We start from the raw sequence: 12387 nt of genomic DNA on the forward strand, positions 1-12387 counted from the left end.
CTAAAATAATAATTGGTGATGAAAACAATAACAACAGTAACCTGAATCAGGATTTGTATATTCTGCCAGTGGTGAGGCTGGGTGGGTTACTGAGCAGACTATTAGATGAAAAAATAAAAAAGCCTAACAGTCCAAAAACACACACACACACACACACACACACACACACACACACACACACACACACACACACACACACACACACACACACACACACACACACACACACACACACGCACGCACGCACACACACTACATAAAAAACAATTGAACACATAGCAGTAGTAGTTTTGTATAATAATAGCACTAACAATAAGAGTAGTAACGGTGTAATAACCTGCAGTGTGGTGATGGACTTGTGGGCGTGCATGAGGTGGGGCATGACGGACTCCAGGGAGCCGTGCCACTTGCAGGTGGCCCCCGGACAGGGACAGGTGTATGGCCGAAACTCACACACCTCCTCGTGCTCGGGCTTCTCGCTGTGGTGAAGGGACAGCGGACATCCTGCCGACGAGTACTGCGGAGAAAGGACGCACGTGAGAAATGCCAGGCGTCCTTTAGGAATATGGGATCCGCTCCCAAAGGGACGTTGGGGCGATTTCTAATGACGGTGGGGCCCGACGCAGAGGGATGTTTTGTCAGAGGAGGGGCAAAAATAAATCCCAAAACTGATATTATATGACCATATTTTTATGTTTGCAGCTTTTGGCAGAAAATAAATGGAAACCACTTGTTTGGGAAAAACACTGCTTTATTAGACAAAATGAACATGAATGTGTATGAATGAAAGTGAATGTATGATAACAAAATAAATATTTTCAATTATAAATTAACTCCAATAAAATCAGTTTGAAACATCGAAATAATTAACTAAAAAAATAGTAACAGCAAGTATTATCTTAAAAAAAAAAAAAGGCCTGGTCCTCTGACCGCTGTCCTTTATGGCATAATAGTCAAACGTTTATTTCACAAATCTAAGATCAAAATACTATTTTATTTTTAAAAAGAGTTTGAAATATTATTTTAATCCCTCGTCTTAATTTGTTACTATTGCATTTTTGTCTGTCATTTTAAAAACAATTCCAGGACAGCTCCTGTGGCGGCGGGGCCTGTGGCTTTAACAGATGGCATTGTGGGTAATGTAGGAGCCCTATCGGGGCGTGGCTAGAGGAGGACGCTTCATACGGAGAGATGGTTGATGAGAGCCGCGACAATTGTTGCGCGTTATTACTTTATTCTAAAAGTTAGAACGTGGCTGTCTACTAGTGCAGGTCCAAAGACGGAAGTCACTCTGTGTGGAAGTTCCCAACAACACGGTTCCATTGAGACGGATTGAACACTGCACGCCCCTCAGAGACACTTCATCCACCTGATCAACTTTTGGGACTAAAATAAAACGGACACGTTGCTCTGGAGCTGCGAGCGAAATCCCTGCGTCAGGACACGGACACAGGATATGTTCTGGACTGAGTCGGGGGTGAGTCAGGAATGTCAAATATTAAATTTTGGGGTGAAAATAAGGTTACAGTATAGTAGGCCAATCCCTGCAGTCTCACTACTGACACCCACCTAACCTGAGGGTTATGTAATATTGTCCAAGATTACATTTAATCTTCCCTAAAATTAAACACCCACAGACGAATATTGAATTAGTTCAAGATTCAGTTGAGGAATGGAAAGTTACAAGAACATACTTCTGTTGGTGGCTTCTACATCTGTTCACGTGTGGTATAAACGACCGTTGGTGTGGAGTAGCCTTTAAGAGGAGCGGCGCGAGGAAGGAGTCAGAGGAAGGAGTCAGACGCGAGGAAGGAGCCAGAGGAAGGAGCCAGACGCGAGGAAGGAGCCAGAGGAAGGAGCCAGACGCGAGGGAGGAGCCAGAGGAAGGAGCCAGACGCGAGGAAGGAGTCAGAGGAAGGAGTCAGACGCGAGGAAGGAGCCAGAGGAAGGAGCCAGACGCGAGGAAGGAGCCAGAGGAAGGAGTCAGACGCGAGGAAGGAGCCAGAGGAAGGAGCCAGACGCGAGGGAGGAGCCAGAGGAAGGAGCCAGACAAGAGGGAGGAGCCAGAGGAAGGAGCCAGACGCGAGGCGTCGCGGGCGGCGCTGGGAGAACCTTGGAATCAGTTGAAGCGATGGCTCAGGAAAACGTGGTTTGGAAACGCTCTAAATGTCAATCGACCTCACAAAACTTTCTTGCTCCATTTCTCCAAATCAACAGAATCTCTCTCTCTCTCTCTCTCTCTCTCTCTCTCTCTCTCTCTCTCTCTCTCTCTCTCTCTCTCTCTCTCTCTCTCTCTCTCTCTCTCTCTCTCTCTCTCTCTCACCTGATGAGCCACAGAATTTGGCCGTTTTCATCTGCTTTTCTTGTAAACACTGGTGGGACGTCAGATGACCTGCAGGTGACCCAGGATCACTGACTGTGGATCAGCCCAGACTCCTTTGAACCAGTCGGTCGGTTTGAGACCAAGTTATGGCGACAGAATGGGTAGTTGCCGCATGCTGGACACGCTTCCACTTTGGGGTCGACCCCCCTCGCGTCGGACCAACAAAAACTTGGAACGGTTTGGGAACGGTGCGGCGTGGCGACACCTCAGCCACCGCGTGACCCGAGCACCTTGAGACGACGCCTCCGAGCGCATACACAAACAAAAGGGAAACAAACACCACCAACAAAAAGGATTTAAGTGTCAATATTACAGGGGGGCTAAATAACAGAAGGTGCACGTGGCTGAATAAATGCAAAACAAATACCAAAACCACTCAGCTATAAAAGGGATTCCTATCATAATCCACCCCCGCGAGGTGGAGTGAATGGATTCCTCCGCAGCTCGTCAGCGGCCTCCTGCAGCCGTGGAGGTCCTGTCAGTTTCAGGCAGGTGAGACGGGTCCTCGCAAACCACTAAACCAAATGTTGTGGTGACATGTTCACCAATGTAGTGTGTAAAAAGATCAGCTATTCATCAAACCTTAAATCTGTGCGGTGGCGGGTTTGACCGTCACAAGCTTTGAACAGAACAGCAGACGAACGAGGAAGAGCGGCCGTGACGGTATACGAATTACAGCCGCCACCCAACTGAGTTATGAGCCACGCTGGAATGTACCAGACAAACAAACTGCATGTTTCCACTAATAATTGCCTCAAAAGCGTGTACATACTGTAAGGAGATACGCGTTTTTGGCATCTGTAGCGCCCCCTGCTGTTCAAATTTGACATCATTCGGTGCACACGTAGGTTCCAATACAATACTAATAACCACATTCACCTTTATGTGGGTTGGACTAACGGACTGATACCAGAATGGTTTATCAGCCGTCCTCCCCCAGTTGACTTCCTTCTCTCTCTGCCTGCATTTCCTCTGTACCTCCACCCCTCCACCCCTCCACCCCTCCACTCTCTCCGGTTAATGATGTGCTGGCAGAAGGCCCGGGGGAGACATCGGCCATGCTGTTTCAACATCCTCCTCACTGTACGAACGTCTACTCATCAATCTGGCTTTGTTTAAACCATGAGAGAGAGAGACAGAGAGAGAGGGGGAGAGACAGACAGAGAGAGAGACAGACAGAGAGAGAGAGACAGACAGAGAGAGAGAGAGAGACAGTACTGGAGCAGTGACAGTACAGGTATTACATCTCAATAGCATCTCATCATGAAAATATATTCATGTCATGACATCCAAAAGTTTGTGATGGGAACAAGATGTGATGTCAGATGGACTAAGAAAGGTGAACTGAAATATTGGAGGGATCAAAAAAGAGTTTTGGCAGTTTTGATGGATTCAACATGATCATTTAAACTGAGCTTAGGAAAACGATTTTACGCATATTTTTCATGGTTCACTGCTAAGTTTATCTTTATTTCTATTATTATTTTGTCATTTTATAGTGTACATATTTAATGTTTATTGTTAGGTCTAGTGTACATTTCTGCGGTTCTATCTATCTTTATTTGTTTTTGTTTACCGTTCATTTTATCAACGGCTGTTTAGCTTTATTTGATTGTTTTGTCTTAGAGGTTTATTGTTTACAATTTTTATTAGTTATTTAATTAATTATTATTTAATAATTAGACACTGTAATTGAATCGGTGAATAAAGTATCTATCTAAAGGTTGGATTTATCGACGAGTAGATATTTTTGTGTATATTTTTTGTGATTTAAATTTTTTTTTTACATTTTTTCATATTTCCCATAATGCCTGATCACACGTTAACATTTACAGCCAACCTCATGACAAGCTCATGCTTTACACCTGGAGCTCAGTGGCAGTTTCTTGATACATCTCATTTATAGCCGTTGAACATGCGACCAGGTATGAACGCCATGTCACCCCAAGTGTTCCAGGGAGGTGGAAGGCCACCTCATCCCGCTGGATCTTCTCAACCTGTTTGGGGCTTTCTGCGGGCTCCGTCATCCATCACTCACGCCACTTTTTTGTTTTGTTTTGTTTTTTTATAATGTACGGCTAACGTTCTTAAAATGCTGCGGGTGTAGCTCAGCAGAAGCCAGCAGAGTCAAGTCACATATTCTGCTGTTGTGGAGTGACTTATTAAGCCTAAAGTGAACTGGCATGAAGAGGGATCAAACCATAATCACCAAAGATGAGGCCGGATGCTGTGCCATGAGCTGAGGAGGATCCATCCCACGGCATAACACAACAATATCAATAGTGTGAAGATGTTTTAGGGATGAGCATTTATGCTTCCGTGCCATATTTAATCAACAATGTATGAAAATCATTATACACACATGTGGACATGCCAACCGGTTGAACAGAGGTTTACCCGCTGCTTATTTCACCGGTTTTTTCAAGGTTCATTTCTTCCTCGACTTCCCTATTCCCTCCGGTCTACTCCGCAGCCTCAGGGGGTTGTATCCATGGTGAAGACCCCCAGAGGAACGATATCCGTAGCGTTCTAATACAGACGTATTAACTAGTGTGTTAAAGACAATTTCTGTCATCACCTTATTATATAAATTAATATATAAAGAAATCATCTAGAAAAATAGTTTGACGTTCCAAATTGGGGAGGAACCAGGTTTGTAAAAACGGCAATGTCAAGAGAGGGGCTACGGTGGCCCTGAGAGCTCAAAGCACTTACCTTAGGAAAACATTATTTTGCAAACGCACTGCAAACCCAGACGTGTCAAAGACTGCGTTCCAAAATGCCCTGCGTATCCCGAAAACACAAACGCAAAAGCCACACCATCACGGAAGTGAGCCACAACGGATGCACCGATTCATCTGCAATAAAATATACTAAACTCAATTATTTTGTATCTGTAATTATACATAAGAATTTATACAAGTAACAACATGGAGCCGCAACCACCACCAGACCAATCGCACCAAGCGAGACCAACGTGTCCAAATCCTCCATCTGCTTCCTCCTGCAATTAAGAAAAAACGAACAAAACAAAAAAAACTTTTATATCAATCCGGTTTTTAGTGGGCCTTTCAAGTGCAATGTTCCAGAGAAAACGGCATCTACCAAACTATCTGTGATCCACCAGCCTCTATCTGTGATCAATCAGCCTCTATCTGTGATCCACCAGCCTCTATCTGTGATCCACCAGCCTCTATCTGTGATCCACCAGCCTCTATCTGTGATCAACCAGCCTCTATCTGTGATCCACCAGCCTCTATCTGTGATCCACCAGCCTCTATCTGTGATCCACCAGCCTCTATCTGTGATCCACCAGCCTCTATCTGTGATCCACCAGCCTCTATCTGTGATCCACCAGCCTCTATCTGTGATCAACCAGCCTCTATCTGTGATCAACCAGCCTCTATCTGTGATCCACCAGCCTCTATCTGTGATCAACCAGCCTCTATCTGTGATCCACCAGCCTCTATCTGTGATCAACCAGCCTCTATCTGTGATCAACCAGCCTCTATCTGTGATCAACCAGCCTCTATCTGTGATCCACCAGCCTCTATTTGTGATCCACCAGCCTCTATCTGTGATCCACCAGCCTCTATCTGTGATCCACCAGCCTCTATCTGTGATCAACCAGCCTCTATCTGTGATCAACCAGCCTCTATCTGTGATCCACCAGCCTCTATCTGTGATCCACCAGCCTCTATCTGTGATCCACCAGCCTCTATCTGTGATCCACCAGCCTCTATCTGTGATCCACCAGCCTCTATCTGTGATCAACCAGCCTCTATCTGTGATCCACCAGCCTCTATCTGTGATCCACCAGCCTCTATCTGTGATCAACCAGCCTCTATCTGTGATCAACCAGCCTCTATCTGTGATCAACCAGCCTCTATCTGTGATCAACCAGCCTCTATCTGTGATCCACCAGCCTCTATCTGTGATCAACCAGCCTCTATCTGTGATCAACCAGCCTCTATCTGTGATCGTGATGTGTTTTTCAAATCTTTTGGGTGAACGAACTGAACTGAATCACCCCCTGAAACCATGCGTTCATCAGCCGGTTCAGGGTTTGGTCATGATGGTCTGGTGATAGTTGCAACACCAGGTTATTACTTGTAAAAATTTGATGTAAAACAGACTCAAAATAATTGGGTTTAATATATTTTATTGCAGATGAACTGGTGCCTCCGTTGTGGCTCACTCCTGTAATGCTGCGGCTTTTGCGCTTTCCGTTAATGCGGTTGTGTTGGGTTTTTTTTTCTCAATTTGCAAGAATGGTTTGCAGTCTGTTGGACACGTCATGCTGGGCATGTGTTGTGAAGATGTTTTCTTAATTTGCTTGTGTTTTGTTTATTTGTTAATTATAAATAATAATTATTATTAGTCAAAATAATTATTATTTGTGTAAATACGTGCAATACTCTTTAATACTCTTATTCCTATTTATGTTGTTTCTACTTTATTGATTCTCTCTATTTTCACTTTTTGCTGCTGTAACTGTGCAAATTTCCCCGTTGTGGGACTAATAAAGGTTGCCCTTATCTTATTTGCATGTGTTTCTTTAAGTTGCAGTGCGTGGAGCTCTCGGGGCCACCGTGTGCAACCCTTCCGATGGCAGAAGCCCAACAATATACACATGCATACTCATTAAACACCGGAACGATGAGGGGCCTGTGTGTGGGTGAATGCCTTCGTACAGGACTTCTTCACTGCTGCACAGCGCTGATCCTCAGTCTGCCTCAACCACTGGACGGCCTGAGAAACACATTACCAGTCTGCAGGGCTGACCCACTGGCTGACTGACTTATGAACCTACCTACCGTGGTCTATTACACAGGGTTTTTTTGACCAAACCATGAGCAGACTATGAGACTGGTGGCTTTGCTGGTTCTGGTTGGCCAGCCGTTCCCAAAGCCTCTGAAAAATCCCGCTCTCGGCCGGCAATCAAACCTTTTCTGCCCCCCGAGAGAGCGAAGAGCCAGCCAGGCCCAGACGCTCTCCGCTTGGTTATTAAACCACTTCCTGGTGGAGTCGTTTTACTCGTACTTCGCCCGACTGCAATGGAGAACCAGCCACTTTGCAAAAAATTGGCAAGTTAAATTCCAACACCGTAATACCTGTTTGTGAGGTCTTAGCTGCTTTTCTACTTTCTGATGTAATCAACGTCGAAATTGTATAAACTGTATATATTTTTTTTATTTCAACACTTGGACAACCCCTTCTCTCCTCCAACCCGTCTGGCCCTACTTCCCAACACACCGGAGGATCGTGAGCCATAGTTTGAAAAACACTTCCCTGTTCCAAATCCCTCCACGAAGAAGGATTTCCAGACTGCAAATGACAAAACAAGGAGAAACAGCCCTCAATTCATCTCAGATCTTTAGGATTTAGTCCAAATCATCTACGAGTGATGTGCTCGTCAAAAAACACTGACTTCAGTCATTTTAAGAAGAACTACAAGCTCAAGAGAACATGTACGATGACCTCACGCCATCCCGGTTGCTGGTAAGTGTGATGGCTCATAATGGAAGGGTGAGGTCATAATGGAGCAGTGAGGCGAAAACGCAGCAATGAGGTCATAATCAAACAATGGGCCGTTGACGATCCACATCTCGGGGGAGGTCACAGTGGGGGGTCTTAATGGCAGCATGAGGTCATTGTTGGAGGATCAGCTGGTAACAGGAGCACTTGGTAAAGGGATCAGATATCCACGCTGCCTGCCCGCTGCACTGTGTGGCTGAGAGACGGGAAATACCAATCGAAGATAACGTACGAGTATTGGGTATTTTCATTTTAGCATTTCATCAATGCCACCATGAATCCCATATCAATGTTGAATTTGTATTGTTCGGAATGGTCTTAATCGTTGTCCATAGTCACACCCGGGGAAGTTGCTGATGATATTGCGGCCACAGAGTTTCCCACTGAGCAAATTAAATATGTCATGTGGCAGAAAAATCTAATTTTGTGCTTTACGGCGTCAAGATGATGTGTGGGGATGGTAGCTCAGGAGGTAGAGCTGGTGGTCTAGTGATCTAAAGGTTGCTGGTTGGATCCCAGGCTCCTCCTGCTAGCATGCTGTAGTGTCCTTGAGCAAGACACTTAACCCCTAATTGCTCCTGATGGCTGCGTCCGTCGGTCTTTGAACAATTGTAAGTCGCTTTGGATAAAAGCGTCTGATAAATGACTAAATGTAATGTAAATGTAATGATCTAGGTATGGAACTTTTTATGGGTTGTATCATAGATGGGAGCAAATCCAATACAACATTGGTATCGGGTGCATTTATCTACATGCCGATCCAAATTCCATTCCATATATTGTGCTGAACAATGAACCCGCTGTTTTATTTCTCTACTTTATTGATCTGCCTCCTCCACAATTCAACTTGGCAAATGATGAACCTGTAAATCCCAATGCAGTTTTTTTTTGCTCTTTTAATAAGAAGTGCTCTGTGGTTTACTACAGCCTCACGGAACCTTATACATACAACCAACAACAACAACAACAACAACAGCAACAATAATAATAATTTTAAAAAAAGAGCTCTGGTACTGGAATCAGCATTGTATCAGCACATATGTACCGGCATCAGATCAGAACTGAAAGACAGTGGATCGGTGCATCTCCAGTTAAATATCAGTGTTTAAGTCTATTATGTATTGGTGAGGGGTATGGCAGTAGGACTCACCAACTCACATACATGCATTACCAAACACCATGGTGAAATGACTGCCCCTCCAGGTTTCAGAGCCTGATGTGAATAGAACCGTTCGTAAGGCAGCTGGCCCGCATGGCCCTCCACCTTGTTTTCACACACACACATCACATGTTCCTCCGCTGTTTTAAACAGACCGTTATCATATCCGCGCCAAAGAAGAGTCACGAGGCACAAGTGACGTGTCACTGACTATCACCCAGTGTCAATGTAATGTTTTGGGGGAAAAAAAAACATCTGAAAAATTCTCGCATCAAAGCCGTCATCCCAGACGTCTACACCCAGAGACCCACAACGACCGCATCGCGCAGATCACTGGCACCTAGAGAGTATTTAAAACCGTAGGAGGCACAGGAAGGCTCTCAACACCACCACAGAGCACCCTGCACTGCTCTCTAGGTATTCTCAAACTGGGGTATGCATACCCCCCAGGGGTACGCCTAGTGACATCAGGGCTACGCCAAAATAATTGTGATTTTACATTTTCAAACGGTCCAGGGCTGGAGACTAACTTGTTACCCGAGAAAAATTTCATATAAAACAATTTTCCCCATTAACCTGCAAATGACAAATTCTGCGCATCCATCACCGACTGCAGCGGCTGGCTGCTTGTGCAAGTTGTGCTGGTGATGAAGGTTTCGACTGTTTTTCGAGACTCCGTTCCTGACGATTCACTCAGTAAAGACTTGCGTCGCTCAGTTGCTCGTGGCTGCAGGTGACTTGCCAGTGTTAACACAAACTGGAGACAACTGCCTTACATGGTATACGATATAGATATCCACACGTCTTGATATGATCTCCAAACAAACCCAATAAGTAGTATGATTTAATTGAAAGCAAAATGAATGAATTTGAAGAAAGTAACTTTTATTGTCATCTTATTGGTCGAGCCTTAATCTGTATTGGTAAAAGGAAGTATACTTTCAGTCAACATGCATTAAAGCAAATACTTAAATAAGAATACAATTGTTTATTTCCTAATCCTTTGAATTGTCTTGCATTAAGGCCAAGAACCACTAGGGATGACTTGACTAACTATAATGTACTTACTGTATGAAGCAGTGTTTCCGCTAATTGCCGGTTTTTCACCGGGAAAATCTCTTGAAGTCCGACATATATAAATCTCTCTGGTCATAACGTCCGGTGAAAATAATTCCCTCCGTGCACAACTTGAATTAGTGCTGGGTGAATCATTTTGCAGATCTGTTCATTTCCGCGCTCGGCAAGTTGCAACGGGAAGCCAATCAGTTTGGACGATCTGAAAGCTTCACCTCTGACCAATCACGTGTGTCGATATAGAACTAAGCCCCGCCCCCTCCCCCGTGGACAGGTCGTGCTTGTAAACACAGTAGATACACACAGTACACACGGAGCACAGCGTCCAGAAGAGAAGCACAAGGATGATGTATCATCGACAGCAGGGACACATACAGTACATCCATAGTTTGGTGTTTTTTGGGATATTTAATTTCCGACCCAAAGCAGACGGTAAATGTTCATTGTGTAAAATATGTCTACGTATGTCAACATATGTCAACAGCACAAACTTCAATATTTATTTAGACCTACTTGTCATAATTATTTTGTTTTTGATTTGATCAAAATTTTTATTTTAGTGAAAAGTTAAATGAAGCGGCTGCACTTGTTACTTATTGTTCACGAACAGAAACTAATTGATTTCAAGCCGCAATATTCGTACATTTTATCTATTTATTTTTAAAATGGCTCAACTGACGGGACCTATTTTATTTAAAATATTGAACAAAAAATATTGTGCATCTACTGTACATGCCTTGATGATGTCGTTCTCTCTATAACCTCCTTATCAATTGTTTTTAAGCTCAATAAACAATAATATTTGACTGGAATCTCCCATTTGTACAGGAAATTGAAATCTTCCAGGACTCGCTGACTGGCACACACTTAAACTCTGTTATGAACTAATCACAATGTGAAGAAACAACGTTTTAAATTTGGGACAATCCATGTTCACTTTGAACCACATTACAAATTGTGTTTTTCGGGAGGGTGGTGAAAATAGTCTGGAGCTATTCTGAGCCGGTCCGTTGCCGTCCGCTTCAATTTTCAGGATAGATTTGGGTGATTTTTCTCTCACTTGAACGAACTGAACGGAAAACGACTGAAGACTGAAAACTTCACACTTTCACTATACGGTGTAGAGCTGATGCACAAATTGGGTTTTATATGCGAGATGGCTAAATGAATAGCAAAATTATTGATAACTCACACTGTCTTATATAGGCTGTTTAATATGTGTGTCTTTGTGTGTGTGTGTGTGTGTGTGTGTGTGTGTGTGTGTGTGTGTGTGTGTGTGTGTGGGGCTAGAGGTTGAATGTGTGACGTGACAGCGGACTGTGAAAAGTTTGGGAACCACTGTTACAGTCAAATCATTGACCGCACTTCAATCATTCCCTTGCACTTCTGGCTGCTGTCCTAATGTTTCCTTTTGTTTTTGTGTACGATCCAATGGGTTAGAACCGTCTTTCATCTTGTGTTGCACGATTTATCTGCGAGCTGTGGCGACGCAAATCCCAACGTATTTCATTACAAATGGCAGATAAACTTCAGGGCTTCCTTGCAGCGTCGCCCTGGACGTTCCAACCGCTCCCAGCTCTGTGGAGAGCTCAGGTTACACAACTCTGCCTCAGCTCACCCTGCAGCATTTTCTTGTTCTGGATTTAGTGTAAGAAGCAGGAACAGAAATAGAGTAAAAGAGGAGAGGTCAGCATTGTCCGCCTGGCAGCCTTCAACAGAGACGCAGGCAACCAGCCGTCCGGGCTTTCAATCACAAGTTCTCGGACCTCTACGTTCAGGAAAAGCCTGTTGCCTTTCGTATGTCGCAGCCTTTATTTGTCAGAGCTGGTATGTTTCTCTCCACTTTTCATTTCACCTGGCCAGGTCTAGGAAAATGCAATCGCCGTCTTGGACGATAGGGTGACAGGGCCTTCACTTAGTGCATCAGTATCACAGTGGGGGCTCCCCATGGACTGGTTGGTCCTCCCGCGTCACAAGAACAACATGGAAGCCAGCTGCTGAGCAGACGCAGATCAGCCAAGTGAACTTCCCGTTTAACACCTCAGGGAACACAGTCACTGACTTTAAACACGTCGCTCTATTCTCTGAGGGCCTTGAGGCGGGATTACCACGTAGAGGAACTATATATATATATATATATATATATATATATATATATATATATATATATATACACACACACACACACATATATATGCAGGACCCTCTCCTTAGAGACCAGCACACACACTCA

The 12387-nt window shown here is 44.3% G+C and overlaps 1 protein-coding gene across 6 annotated transcripts in view; it reads right to left on the reverse strand.

Moving 5' to 3' along the window:
- The window catches only part of siah2l (seven in absentia homolog 2-like), a 39977-nt gene that overhangs the window by 3403 nt on the left and 24187 nt on the right, over positions 1–12387 (reverse strand). For all 6 annotated transcript variants that reach the window (XR_013844501.1, XR_013844502.1, XM_080013996.1 and 3 more), the window contains one exon: positions 338–517. Coding sequence is in view for 4 of the 6 variants with exons in the window: in XM_080013996.1 (XP_079870122.1) it covers positions 338–517 (180 nt within the window). In the remaining 2 variants the exon portion in view is untranslated. The remainder of the gene's footprint in view (positions 1–337; positions 518–12387) is intronic.

Source organism: Zeus faber, assembly GCF_960531495.2.
Source record: "Zeus faber genome assembly, chromosome: 14".
Taxonomy (NCBI): Eukaryota; Metazoa; Chordata; class Actinopteri; order Zeiformes; family Zeidae; genus Zeus; species Zeus faber.